A 15,322-nucleotide genomic window follows, 5' to 3' on the forward strand; every position below is an offset into this window, starting at 1 on the left:
ATTTTTTTTTTCAAATTAGAGTGCCTCCAGTAGAATATTTTCTATTCATTTTACATAAACGAACCATTATCATAGTACCAAATAATCTCAAAAGCTTCAAGTCTTCTGCATAAATAAAACATATAGTGAAAAAATTACCCAAAACAACATGCAACTCCAAAAACCATAATTTAATCTAGCATTACAAAGGCTCAGGTTAATGATATATGCCCTATACTGTGCTTTTGTGAGACTGAAAATTACAAAAGTCACTGAAAAACAAGAAAATATTTGTGAAAAAACAACACACTTTATCAATGAAAGAAAACAATTTGGGAAAATTCAGATAATAGCTATCACCAAATAAGAATTCCCTCAGGGACCACAATACTAATGACCAATATAGAAGTTACAGTTCTGCCACCTTTCTGCCAGTCTTACTAAATGTTCACCTCTAGCAGTTAAAATAGCATGTAAATATTCAACTCATTTGTAAGGATATGCCCAGAAAGACTCCAAGAAAACTATTTGGAAAGAATACCATTAATCCCACAGCAAAACTGCACCCCCAGATGCTATTATTCATAGTGAAAACTCATTAATAGAGAAAATTCTGTTATTCCAGCCCCAGTATGCTCTTCACACTTGTGGATACACCTTTAGTTCTAAGGTTAGCAAAACTTATCCCTGGTTGAAATGACAAGTTTTGGTCAAAGAAAACTGAGAAGCAAAACTTCCATCCCATACAGAATTCTGATATCTTTATTCTGAAGCAGAAACACTAATCAAAACTCCTCTCAGTGTGCATTTTGACGACATTCTCATTATTTTTCAAGCCAGGTCATTTTGGAGAAAGCACCAGGATAACTCCTCCGGGACCTATGTCGCATAGCACCCCAAAAGAAAGAAAGAAAGTAAAAGAAAAAAAAAAAAAAGAAAAAGAAAAACAAACAAAACCAGAACACCACCAAAACCACTCCCCACCCTAAAAAAAAAGTATTAGATTTTCCCCAAATGGAAAGGTAGCTTTCTGTCAGGAAAGGTTCAGATATCAGATATCAATTATCAAAATTCTATTTTCTGATGAGAAAATACACTTAGCTTTTAGGCCTGATCAAGCTACTTGTAACAAGGTATTTGGCTTTTTACTATTTTCCTTTGTATTTTTTTTTTTTTATCCCACAGTATCTTCTCATTATTCTCAATCTCAAGATGCATTACATTCTTTCATGTGATCCTGGGGCTGCTTGAAATAATGCTGCTCTTAATATCTGATTTTGAAAGCTTATTAAATGTGTGCAACATCATAATTCAGCAAAGTTTTCCTCTTCAAAGACACATGCTAGCTACGTCTACTTCTCTACAGCAACAAAAAGAAACCCCTGAAACCCTAAACAGGCAACAGATACAGCCTTCATCCTTCATACACTACACAACAAAACCAACACTGATTTTAAAAAAATAGCTTTTGATATCCAACACAGCACCTAAACTGCAATAACTTAATATCTTCCCACAATCACCAGAAAGGAGGATAAAGCCCACTGGATAAATTAGTAGATCTGGTAATCTGAACTGCAGAAGCTGTGGTGGAGTGGAGGTCCCAACCATCACCAAGATTTGGTCTCAGCTCACTGTTCAGAGCTCCTCAGGAAAAGAAATTAACTGAAGGGCTAAACATATATAAAAAAAAAAAATCAACTAAAGTTAGCTTTGGCCTGCTATGAGATCATCAGCAGTCCTAAGGACTGGGAAGTCTATTTCTGTTTTGTTTACAAGTGGAAACTGAAAAGCAGTACAAGTGCCCTCAGCCTGAAAATCAGTAAACTAGTAAGTATCTTTTTGTTGATTAACCAAAGTTAATCTGAATGAAAATTTTCTGAAGATGCAGAGGATTTTAGTTATTAAAAAATCCCTGGAGATTATGAGAGAATAATTTTGTATTTTACTAACAAGCTACTATTTACAGTCTCTGAGTTATGCACTAAAAAATCAACATCCTTACAACAAAAATGTAATTTCTTCCACAGCTTTCCTGTCTTACAACTCAATTTGTTAATAAAAACTGGCATCAAATTATTCATTAAACCTTTAAATTAAACAGAAAATATTTTTGGTGAATTTGAACTAAAGGACAACCTAAAAAAGCAAGAAATTTATCAGACAAAACCAAGACTGAAAGAGTACATGTGCTATGTATATCAGATTTAACCCACGAGGCACATTGCCCTACACTACTTCAAATAAGCAGGGGGAAGAGAAGAGTGCTTTTGTGCCACAGAAATACCTCTTCTACCCTGCTTCTAAGTAATGAGTCCATTATAAGAACACGACCTGAAAAAGTGCTGAAAGAAGAGCAAAAAGAGTAAAAATACATGGAAACAGACATCCCTGCTACAAGGTTGTTTCTCAGAACAGAAATTTTCAGTTGTTAACAGCAGATTAAGCCCATAGAGCATGGAGGCACAGGACTGGGTTTGACAAAGAGATACAGGTACCAAAAATACAAGAATGGTTAAAGAATGGGAGTCAGAATGGGACAGTCTGAAAAAGAGACAATTTTGGGACTGGCTGGGAAAGACAAAAAAAATGAGCCAGAAAATCAGATGGAAGATGGCAGAATTAGAAACTGAGGGAGAGAAATAGCGAGTCACTGAAATGTACAGGCAATACAGCTGAGGAGAACCTAAGAGAGCTTTAATAGAACAATGAGGTCAAATCCTGTGAGAAGAAGGGAAGAACAAAGGAAGTGGAGAAATGAACACAACCTAAATTACAACTGAAAGGGGAAATAAGCTGGGACTCAGAGAAGTTCAAAATAAATTAGGAAAGAAGTAGTGATGACAAAATCAGAAAATGGAGGAATTGGGAAAGAAAAGCATTTCCACCCAGAGCTTGTCAGAGGCATTTGGTGCTATTGAGTTGATGGTTGGACTTCTTCATCTTTGGTCTTTTCCAACCATAACAAACCCACAGTTTCATGACCAGGATGATGCCTCTGCTGTCCACAGGCATTTGCAAAGCCTACTGGCAAACAACCACCCATCTTGTGCAAAACAGCACCTAACTTGATCCATGGTGATCCCCAGTCATTTTAAAGACAACACATCTAAATGCTCCATGGCATGCAATTTTACAATTTATGGGCCACTTTATTGACAATGCAGGGTTCCTTTCTTTGTTTGCCCTATTTCAGTATCAGGAAGCAACAAAAAGTAAGCAAAGTTACACAGCAGGACTGGAATAAAACTTATAATCAGAAATAAGCAACCTTAATATAAGACTACTTAAATAACCTTTATTCTTCTTTCACCCCTATCCATATGCAAATGTCATTTATAACAAGACGATAATGAAATACTCTCCCCACTGGTTTCTCATTTCATACAGGGATTAGAGCAAACATGCTCTGGGAATGAATTATTATGCAACTGCAAAAGATTAATTTTATGAGACATCCGTTTCATTTTTTGCAAAAAATTAAAAAGCAGTCAAGATATTACGTAGAGGAATACTGTAGAAAAGGGGGGAAAAGTCCTTAAATTTAAAACATTTGGATTTATTTTGAAAATTAAGCTGGTGCAAACTATTCTTTACTGCATAAGTAACAAAAACTTTTGAAGTTGGGCTACAGGACTCTGACTGTTCAAAATTCTCAGATGTGTTGTTTTACTGTAGGCTTTACTTTTTCAGTAGCCTTTTTCTGAAACAGAGATAACTGTATCACAACCTCAGTTCTTGGCAGTATCTTCAAGATTAATCTGCCAACCACTCAGCAATGAGCTACACCATAGAAATGAGCTTTCCATAGAGTTTATTTGAATTTTTAGCACCTTAACTAACAAGGCATAGTCAAAGCACTAAAATAAAGGTCTGGATACCACAGAATTGTGAAAGCAAAATGCTAAATACAGGTGAGAAGCTCAGTCAAGCACTGTTGATTTGTCATCTGAATACAGGCTCTGCTGATACTGCAGGTAAACTGGACACTGAGTAATAATCCATATGACACCCAAGGTCTCCTTTATTGCAGAATATGTCAAGACCATTAGCTTCTTGGCTGTTCTTTCTGACAAGAGTAATATATCCAGAATTCAGCAAAAATTAAATTAAGAACTCACTTTGAAGACAAATCAAATGATGGTCCTGTCTAAGCAGCCAACAGATCAAAAACACCTAAAGAGTCAAAAGTCACTCCATGGTGTTGCTTCTTACAGTAATTTAACTGTTCAAGTGATACAACCTTTGCAAAATTTGAAGCTGACATCCCCAAAACTGACAGTGAAGCTGGAAGAACGAAGCAGAATTGAATATGAGACTCCTAGTGGTGAATATGAAATCAAAGCACAGGTTTTCCACTTTTTACCACATAAATTAATCAGAAAATAATCATTAGTATCCTCCTGGACTAACATGCGGAGGTACCAGCAGCAGCCACTTCCACAACTACATCCTGCAGCCATTCTAGGTTTGCTCATAAGAGACTGTTGCTTTCCCCAGCCAAACCAAGACTTTAGAGCAGCTTGCTCACCAGCATCTGAACCACAGCCGAAAACAAATAACATTACACAGGACCCTTCCAAAACTATTTGCCTAACCAACCTCCTTTCCAGTATATCACAAGGCTAGATTGGCCCACAGTGTAACTTTCAACCAAGTCTGTGTAACCAATAACACATTACTGGAACCCTTGGCAAACGTAATGCAATGCAAGACAAGTAGCCAGAAGCATTCTTGGGGAATATAGACCACTATCCACCTTTAAAATCAAATTGTCTTCTACCTGAGAACTGTTTCAATACAGACATTTAGCAAAGATTGATCCATTTCTTCTTCCCACTCCTAATTAGTAAATAATAAATCTCCATTAATAGATAGCCACGCAATCAAATGCAAACATTAAAACAACTGATCCCCAACTTAACTTCTAGAATTTGCATTTTTGTTGAGCCTGTTGCCATCACAGTATAGTTATTCAGTAAAATACAGCAACATACCTATATAAAACCTCTACTATTAAGTGACATATACAATTAATAAAGTGTAACACAGGCTACAAGAAAATGCTTCATTAGACAAATAAATTGGCAAAGTGACAGAAAACTTCTGAGTTGCTATTTCCTGATTTTATAACACAAACCAACATAGGAAGAAAACAGCTCAGACTGTGTGCCTGGAATGTATAGAAGAGCTTAAAAGATCACTCTCCTTTTGCCTTCTTCAAAAAAGCAAATTACAAAAATTAGCAACATTCAAAATCCCAAACAGAGATGCCTTTTTAGATGACCTAATTTCGTAATATTATTTGATCACTAGTTTGCAAACTTCTGGACATGTTAGAACTCACTAAAGGCAAAAAAAGTAGATCAAGCTACTGAACTAAAATGATATCAAAGAAGGTGCACGACCGCTTGAGTTTCCTCAAAGATTTAACTTCTTTAGTCCACCTCAATGAAATTTCCAGTACACAACCCAAAAATAAACATAAAAGGAGAAATACATGCTGCTATTTTAAGTAAAGTCTGAAAAATATTTTGAAGACCTCTCAATACTTTCTAAGGATTTAAAGTGCAAAATGTAAAAAAGGTCCAGAATAAAGTGCTTTTCCCGCTTCCATTGGGTTCTTGTTTTTAATCCATCCCAAACTGAATTATTTTAGACTTGCTTGAGATTGATGTAGAAACAATCACATGGAACTTATTAAAAAGTACAACTTCTGCAGTGTTCTGGCAAAAAATTAATACAAAAGCACAGATTTTGATTTTCCACAAGAACAGCAGCCCTGTTAACCTACCCAGTAAAGCTGTGTGAAGAAACCAGTTTGCTGTGAGTTTTTAAAATATTCTTTGTGCAAAATAAGAAAAAATTAGTAATACCGTGAAATAATTCCACTAGATTAAGATGCATACCTGAATGTATTCTGAATACTCAACTAAAATAAACCACCAGCATTAATTCCTGCATCTGTACATCTCTTAAACAGTCATGTTAGATCAGCTGATGAACTTTTCACACTTTTTATGGTGTGTCCTCAAATTTCCACATGTTCATGGGGCTTCCTTTGCAAAACTGGATATATGTGCCATATCTGTCACTCAGTAAGAATCATGAAAGTACCATAAAAAACTAGAGATACAATAATTTTTATGCAAACTAGGGATAAAGAGAAAAATATCACATAAAATAGTTCAAGCAAAAGATGACAGTAGAACTTATTTTTTAAAAATAAATTTTAAAATCTAATTTTAGAACAAGCAGTTCCAAAGCCAACACCACTGTCAGTCACCTACAAAACAGTAACTCAAGAACAATTCTTCAGAAAGGTATTTTAGTCTGTGAGAAATTCTGAAGGCTAACAGTAGGGTGTTGGTTTATAAAGTTTTTGAAATTTTTTTTCAACTTCAAGTTCTCTGTGTACAATTTATTTTTAAATGGCTTGTAGTCCATCCACTAATGGTGAAAAACAGAAACAATCACAAACAACAGGACTAGATAAGAATATTTCATTTACATGACTCATCTATTCTGGTAGGTGTAATTTTGGAGATCAGAAGGAACCGTACTCATTCCTTTTGTCTAGCCCCTTTCTCTTTAATATTCACTGTAACATCATGCATTAGACTATCCTCCATAACAGATCCAGTTCCTGCAAGTGGTTGTATTAAGAGTACAGAAATTAGGCAGAAAATAAAACTCCACTGCTCCTGCTTCTTCTCTCCAATGTAACACTGAGTCTTGGAGAAAAGATCCACAAGCTTCTCTTTCCTTATGGCTCCTTGAGAGGCCTCAACAGTTCAGCAGTGACAGAAGTAACTGAGGGGAGAAACAAGGTCAACACAAGCTGGATCTTCAGCCATGCTACAGAAGCTGGTAATTAACCAATGCTACTAAAAAAGGTATTTATCGTCTTAATTTACAGGTAATTCTCAACATATAACTGAATAAAAGTGGCCAGCAGGCACTGCCCAGTCTTACACTAGAAGCTAGAAAAATAAATAAAAAAAAAAAAAATCTATCAAATTTTTAGCTTTCTTGCTACAGCAATTCCTTTTACTTCATTGAACTTCATCCTGCCTAGTTTCAGGACGGGTGAAACTAGTTCAGCCAAGGGTGGACAGGTGACCATTGTACACAGAACTGCTTTTCCCCACCACTGTTACTCCCATGAATCCAGTAAGCAGAACAAGTAGACTGAGGACCTCGGTTGTATGTTTGGTTCCTCCAGCTCCTGCCTGGAAGGTGCCACATCTGTAAGTAGTGGAAGAGTTCAGAGGAGACGAGGCAAATTCAGAGCAACACTGACTAACCAGAAGGAGGAATTCTGGCTAAGATGAAGTTTCTGCTCATATGCAATGACCAAGAAATTTCTCACACAGTGCAGATGTAGGTGTGAAACTGTACCAAAACTACTGACCTCAACTTGTCATCCCAACTCTGAAAAGCAATGCAATGATTCCAGCTGTCAAGGCACACAAGTCCTTGAGATATGGCAACTGCTGTTGTCCTGTTCCACACGTATTTTTTCATAATTTCTTTAAACTGCACAAACAGTAAAGTCTTTCTAGGAACTAAGATGTCCTGAACTGAATGTAATACACCATATCTGCCTGATTCTGTTAGAATTACTTCCCAGCTTCACACACAAACTCAAAAATGCTGTGCTGACTGCTTATTACCAGATCACAGCGGAAAATGAGTGTTGCTTTTTTTCACCATTTATCCTTGCTTCAGGTCCCCTACTCAAAACATAAACTGATATACCCATGGATACTTAACCTTCACAAGCTAGTAGTTATTTTACATTATAGTTTTTCAAGCTATCCAGCTATAACATTGTGATTATGCACTTAAACTCCACCTGCAGGCTCTTAATTAAGGTGCTAGGTATGAATGTCTCTTTTTCCCCCACCTCAGAGCTTCCTGACTACTGCTGAGGAAATCAAAGTATTTTGCATAAAATAAAGATGAAAAAAAATTTAAATCAATGTTTTGCTGCTTATTTTCTCTTGATTGTACACTCCAAAAAGCATTAGAGAGATACATTTTAAAGTAATACCTCACAGAATTTAGACCTGGACCATACAGTTAATAAACATTATTTTCCTAGCTTACCTGATCACTACTTTAGCAATTCTTTAATACTTTATAAAAACATTTCAGTGGGTTTGCCAGTACTCTCCATCACACTCCCCCATTTGTTCACTCATCCAGTAAATTCTCAGCCTGCAAACTCTTACAAGTATTTGACTTTTCTAGCAGGTCTTGTCAAATTACAGTTTTTATAAAGAGGCATCAGAAGAACTGGAAGGGAGCAATAGAAAGAAAAGTGCTCTCCTGCAGCAGGCAGGAAGTAGCATAAAGTAGGAGCATGTTCTGTTGTGGTACACAGCCTCCATACCTTTCCCCTCTGCAGGGCTCCCTGCTCCACTGTCACCATGGCACACTGGCCCCAGCAGCACAGGACACCAGCGGGATGCATATAATGCCTGCACTCCCAAGCTGGAAGCACTCTGAACATGCCTGGCCATGGAAAGGCCACCTGAAGCCCAGACTTAGGATTGTAGCAGCACAGCCCTTCCCACAGTTTAGCCATCTCAGCTCTGCTGAGAAAAAGGGAAGGAAGGGGCAGCAGCAATCATCAGCTGTGCCATCTTCTCCACCACTACATCTCACAGACAGTTAGAGCACTTGACGGGTGACATGGCAGAACCACAAGCCCTTAATCACAGCAATATTTTCACATCAGCATGTTTAAATTTACAGCAACACAGGTTTTCAGAGATTCAGTGCCCAGAAATTCAGTGATACTGTCTGTATCATGCTTAATTCTGTTATTCTGCTTGAAAAAGAACTTGGACTTCGAACAAAAATATGGAAATAAATATCTTCCCTTCTGAAAATTAAAATAAGTTTCATACCAATTAACATCTCTATGTTATAGCATTAAACCACAGTTCACAGGGCCCATGTTCAGACCTAGAAATTTAAAATTTCCCAACACTCACTACACATTTTAGATGTCGTGTAATGGTGGGTACAAAAAGGTAAGCAGTTCATATTTCTTCCCTGAGGCAGGTTTGAAGTATATGTAGATGTTTTTAAGAACAGGTTAGACAATATTCAGTTAAGATTTCATACCCTTTCTAGCTACCCAGTTCCAGCACTCAAGTACACTTAAAATTTTACCTAAAACCTGACCCAGATTTTTATTTTTCCAAATTCAGTTTATTACTTCTTTAATAAAGATACTGAAAGCAATTTCTTTTCCTACGTATAGCACCTTTTCCCATTTCTTAAGTTTATTATGAAGTACCTTCTTCCTTCCTTTCTTTCTTATCTACTCTCTTTCCTAGAATAAACTAGATCTTTCAAAAATAAGGTGTGCTCTTGAATGTCTTATTCTCACTTACAGCTAGCAGGACATTCATATCGATTTCCAGGCGCTAGCAACTCTTCACTTAGTTGATCTCTCTCCCAAAAGCTAGTATCAAACAAATGTACTTTGGTATCTCAATTACTTTGAACTGTTTCAATTTCATCTTGCCTAGCACTACACTTTCGTTTTCTTCCCGCTTATATGCCCTATCATTCCCTGAACTCTGCTATCTGTAGTGTACTTGGCCACCCTTATCTATTCCAGGCAAGCTTTGAGTAACTACGTATGTCTGGTTGCTTCTCCACACATTAAGATGTTTTTCAGCTGAACTACTAAAATGACATACAAGATTAATTTTTTTAACCAATCACTCTCCCATGGAAATTCCCACTATTTAAAAGCTGCAACATTCCACATTAGGTTGCAACCTGCTGTTTAACCAGTGAGTTGTAACATTTTCCTTTGGCTTACATGCTGATGTGTTTTGGGGGTTTTTTGAAGGGGAGATATATTCTAATTTGAATACAGACTAGTATATTGCCTCATTTTCAATAAGAAAACACAAAAGCCTGATTATATTACGTATGAACAATGACTGACGTCTTAAAGGCAGAATAAATTCAATTTTTTAAAGTAAGTACTAGAAGGGGGGAAGAGCAAGTGTGCTCCATGAGGCAGGTCACAGAATCAATGCCGCAAACCTTAACAAAAGCAGTAATGGAAATCTATGGCGAAAGTTCCCAAAGCCTGTTTTTACAGACGAGCATCTTTTGGTAGACAGAGATAAACAATGAACACATATGGAGAATGAACCATCTTCCCTCAAATGTCTGATGCCTTCTTGAACTCAAGAAAGGCAATGTTAGTTGACAACAGTAGCCAACAACAGCCCCACCATCTGAACAACACTTGCTGGGTTTTTTTCAATCCAACCCAAACCCAAGCTGTTTTAGTGTTCAGTATGAATGCACATAATGACAACAGCCCAAGTGCTATTATTAGCATAGGGAATTCTCAAGATTAATCGTTCTGAAAAAATGGCAGCAGATCTGAAGCAGGTTTATGCTGTCTACAGGAAAACAGCCTAGGCTTGATGCACAGTATAGATAAAGTTCCACATATTAATTAATGCTAATCATAAAGCATGACCCCATTTGCTTTTGTTAATAAAAACATCCTATGCTCCCACATTTTATGTGCTGCAAATATACTTACATCTTTTGCCATGTTACCAAAGACTAAAAACCAGTTGTCTTAAAATCTTGGTGGCTGCAGGACACAGGGACAATGCTATTTTCTGGAAAGCAAAAAGCAAAGACAGCATCAGCTATGAAAAATGAAAGGAGGGAAAGTTTTTACAATTGAAATTATTGACTACTACAAAGTACAACTTAGGTTTCTTTTTGAAAAAAAAAAAAAAAAACCCCACGTTTTTAAAAAGGGAAAAGTTTCCCATCACCACCTTTGCGTCCCTCGAGCCCCACGCGCACGTGTGGGGGGCACTCCTTTCCCTTCGGCGGGGGTGAGCTGCGCCCCGGCAGAGAGAGCCCTTCCCACAGCCCGCGCCCGATCCCGATCCCACGCGAGGCCGGTCCCTGTCCAGCTGCGCCCCTTCCAACACGGAGCGCAGGGCGCGGGCAGCGATCACGGCCTCCTCCTCCCCACCCCCATTTCCAGCAGCAGGCACAAGTAGGCCCCAGGGGCAGCTCCCCCCGGCGCCTTCCAGCCCCGCTTTTCTCCTCCTCCTCGCAGTCGGACGGGCCGCGGCCGCACCGGGCGGCACTGACCGGCGGCCGCCCCAGCGCCTCGGGCACCCCGCGCCCGCCCGCGCCCCCCGACCGGGGCCTCACCGCCCGGGCAGAGCCCTGAGCCCCGCGCCGCCTCCCCCCGGCAGCGAGGGGCCGCGCTAATCGCCTCGGCGGCGGGGGCGCGGGCAAGGGGGGACGCGCCCGGCGGCACCGCCGGCGGCCTCGGGGGGAAGGGGCGGCGGGCGGAGCGCGGGTCCGCGTCCGTCCCCATCCCCACCGTGCCCGACCCGCCGCCGGCGGCGCTCCCCGCCGCCGTCCCACGCAACCCCCGGCGCTCCCATCCTCGGGCGCGGGCTGCCCGCACCTGAGCGGCCGAAGGTACAGAGAGCCGGCTCCATCCCCCGCCGCCGCCCCGAGACAGGGACCCGGAGCGCGGAGCGGGAGCACCCCCCGCCCGCCGCCGCCGCGCTGCTGCCGCCGCTTCTGCTGCTGCCGCTGCGGAGGCGCCCGACTGCACATGTGCGGCGGCTGCGCGGGCCTGGCGGGAGGGGGCAGGGGCGGGGGGAGGCGGCGGGACACCGACATCGGCAGCCCGGGAACAGGGGAGGGAAGCAAGGAGGGAGGAGAGGGCACCGGCAGGGACCGCCTTTCCCTCCCCCGCCGCGCTCCGGGAAGGGGTGCAGGGAGAGGAGGCGGCGGGGGAAGAGGGTCTCCCCCGGCGGGCTGTCACTTCCCAGCGCGCCTCTGTCCCCGCCGGCCGCCAGCCCGCCGGGCTCCCGGCCGGCCACCCCCGCACGCCGCGGCCCCGCACACCTGCCCAGCGCCGCTGCCGCCGAGGGGCTGCCCGCGGGAACGGGGGCGATGCGGGTAAACGAGCGGGGACGAGCCAGCTCAGCGATCCCACTCCTCCCGCGGAGCCAGCGCGCGCGACCCCGCCACTCTTCTCCCGTCGCTTCTTTTTTCTTTTTTTTTTTTTTTTTATAAAATAATAATAAAAAAAATTGAAACTTACACTTTTGTGCGTCCCCCTGACGCTGCGCGCTGACGTCACGGGCGCGGCGCGCCTCGCACGGGCACACGCGGAGCGGCCAAGCCAACCCGCCCGCCCGCCGCTCCAAGGCGCGGAGGGACCCGGCGATGGAGCATGCGCGGGATTTTCGCGCCTTCTTCCGACTCCCCGCCCGCCCCGCGGTGCCGAGCGCTGCAGGCGCGGAGCGGGACCCGGACCCGGACCCGGCGGGGCAGGGCCGGGCCGGGCGGTTTCGTTGCCACAACATCCTGCTGCTGAGGTGCTTCCTCATCGCGTTTTGTCCGGCCGTTACTCGAGCAAAGTTTCGCTTGCAGCGATCGTTGCTAAAATTAGAGATTTTGCGGCAATCCAAACGAAAGTTTTCCTTCGGGCGCTTGCAGCTCTTAACATTGCGCCCAAAACTAAAGCATCTCGGGGCTGTGCAGCCTCTGCGTGCAATGACGACCGTAGGAACAGAGCATGTTAGCGAGGGTTATGTTGATGCAATTACATCGTTGTCCTGTAAGTTGTGGGGAAAAAAAAAACAACCGAAACCTGCAGCGTTGCTGGGGGGCTACAAAGGCAGAGCCTTTAGTGGAAACTGCAGGAAAACAAGGAGGGCTCAAGAGCCGTGTTGCTCATAGCGGAGGATGCAAGGCTGTTTGACGGGGAGGAAGCTATACACAGTTCTGCACGCAAGACCAAGTCTGCGCAGTACAAGGCTGTTCATAACGCAACGAAGAGGCGAGCAGTAAATAAAAGTCTCGTTCTTTCGCTGAAATCATGCTGCTTCCTGGGAAAGAGGACTAATTGGGAATAGAACACATGACCACAAAACCACTACATTGCAGCAGCCGGCAAATCCAGCAGAGAGAATACTGGACAAGATGCATTTCACGAGTCGATGAGATTGGCATGTACTTTGACACCTTTTTTTTTCCCTTTAAAGACATCGAATTGTTGTACTTTGCAATACTATTGAAACACCATGTTCATTTTGCTGATAAATAGCAATCTTCGGAGCTTTTAATTAACAGTATCCTCCCCCAAGTGCTGCTCTAGGGTTATTGCCCCATTTCTTCATTCCTCTTGATTAAGTTTGACGGCAGTGGACATCGAAGAAAGGTGATAATGAAAATGTGTTTGTAGCTTCCTAACTTTTCAGAAAGGAGCAAAAACTTTCACACACAAAACCTATAAGACAGCTGCAGAAAAAAAATGCTTCCTGAAAGACATAGCTGATAGTTGATAGCGCTGCTCTCCACCCTGCAGGTCATTTATACTGTGCCCGAGGGTTCAAACCGTCAATGTATCTCACATCCCTACCCACCCACCTCCCGCTCCTTTGTTTCACATTAATTCCTGTAGGAAAAAAACTTGCGAGTCAACAGAACAAGCACAAACAAGGAATGTCCTAGTTTGCTAGAATTTATTTTGATACATACTAACTGCCCAAACACGCCCAACTCTTGGGTAGTGGCTTTTTTTTTTTTTTTTGTCTTTAGCCGAGGGTTGCTCCCAACTAATTTGAAGAATTTGCACCCGTGAAAAAGACTTTTAACACTCCTCTAATCTCTGAGCACACCTTTTTCAGGTATTTTGTAGCTTTAGGATTTTGTTTGCCTTCATAGTGGTGGAAGGCTATTCCACTTCGGTTTTCTGGGGATTGCTTCTCCCTTTAAGGGTGCCCGAAAAGCAGAACGGACCATAACCTTAAACAGCATCAGCACGGCAGGACTGCATGACAGACGTGAGGAAATTGCCTAGTCTACAGGCAGAAAGCTTCGACAGATGCCAGAAGAAATGCACACAAACAGGGAGCTGTGCAATCTGAACACTGTGATTTGTGCAAACTCATTACTTAATTAAAGACCTAATGCTACCTGACCACCTTGTCAGCATCTGGCCTCACTAGGAGGCACCGTCTCCCAACTCTCAAATTTCTACTCTATTTTAGGAAATAAAAAATACAGCCTGCTACTATAACTTTGAATATTTTACTACTCTCTGATCTAGGTTTTGTCCCACAAGGCAGGATCAGTTATCCCTAAGTCACTCTTGTCACACCCTTGTCCAGTTTGTTGTATCCAGCAAGCAGAAGGTCCTAGTCCCACTGTCCAAAAAAGTGTAAGTCCAGCTCTGTTGGTGATTACTAAACAGAGGCAGTGGGAGAACTCAAGGAGCAAATCTCCCGGGCTACTGAGTGAAGTTGGTAGAGGCATGCCTTTCCCTTCTGTCTTTAGCGGTCAGGTGGGCTACAAATCTCCAAGCCCTAAGGACATCTCGCTGTTCTTCCTTTTCTCTGCAGTAGTTGTGTTGGCTCCCTTGTTGCCAGATTATCAACACTGGATATTTTGCTGCTCCTTCCAAGCTATTACATTTCCCACAAAATAGTAATGTTGTTAGTGTGGCTTGCCTCTTGTCATTCAGGGATCCCTTTCCTCCATCTTTGGTGCTGCCTACATGCTGGAACACTGCCAGGACTGGTTACAGAGCAGAACTATGGATTCCTTCCCTAGACTAACCCCAGGAGTGCTTTTGCGGTTAGATTGTTCCTGGGTTTGTTCCAACAGGCAAGACCGCACTACATTTCTTACCCCCTCCACCAAGCATCATCGTACAGCAATATTCTGTCATACAAGGCACCCCCATATCTCTTTCTGCAAAGCTAAGGATGTCCAATCATAAAACAAGTGAAGTACCAGGCTGTGTGAGGATGCTTTTCCTCATATTTGAGAATTATAGGAAGTATAAATTCTTATAGCTTTTAAAAGGCTATGAAGTCCCACAGACTTAGTTCACCATCACTGCATTCTTGAGCCATCCTGGACCTACATCAGTCACAGTTTCAGGAAACCACCTCACAGCTCCCACAAATACCTTCCCATTGACAAACTGAAGCCACCTGCTCTGTATGGGATAAGCCACAAGTAGGGTGGTTGTAGGTCCATATATACCAGCCTGACCCCAGGGCCAGGGAAATGGCTCACAAAGCATATCCCACACTACCAGCTTTTAAACTACTTCAGTTCCTTTATCTTCACAGAACTATCAAGGATAGCAGTTAAGAGGTAACACATAAGAACTCAAATTTTCAGAAAGCCTTGCCAAACAAGCACAGCTAAATCCATCTATAAAATAAATCAACCACCCTCCCCCGGGAAAAAAAACCAAAAAAACCAAACAAACTGAATATCAACCCCAATATAG

The 15,322-nt window shown here is 42.2% G+C and overlaps 1 protein-coding gene across 8 annotated transcripts in view; it reads right to left on the reverse strand.

Moving 5' to 3' along the window:
- TFDP1 (transcription factor Dp-1) overlaps window positions 1-12,133 on the reverse strand; it is a 40,373-nt gene extending 28,240 nt beyond the window's left edge. The window contains exons 1-2 of one of the 8 annotated variants that reach the window (XM_062487951.1): window positions 12,116-12,133; window positions 10,571-10,652 (exon numbers count right to left, since the gene is read on the reverse strand). In XM_062487951.1, coding sequence (XP_062343935.1) covers window positions 10,571-10,582 — 12 coding nt within the window. In that variant the 5' untranslated portion in view covers window positions 10,583-10,652; window positions 12,116-12,133. Of the gene's footprint in view, window positions 1-9,389; window positions 9,504-10,570; window positions 10,653-10,784; window positions 11,080-11,467; window positions 11,619-11,916; window positions 12,046-12,115 lie in introns of those variants that run through there. The other 7 variants (XM_062487952.1, XM_062487949.1, XM_062487950.1 and 4 more) reach the window with 7 other exon arrangements.
- Window positions 12,134-15,322: the final 3,189 nt, after the last annotated feature.

This window comes from Cinclus cinclus, chromosome 2 (assembly GCF_963662255.1).
Source record: "Cinclus cinclus chromosome 2, bCinCin1.1, whole genome shotgun sequence".
Classification (NCBI taxonomy): Eukaryota; Metazoa; Chordata; class Aves; order Passeriformes; family Cinclidae; genus Cinclus; species Cinclus cinclus.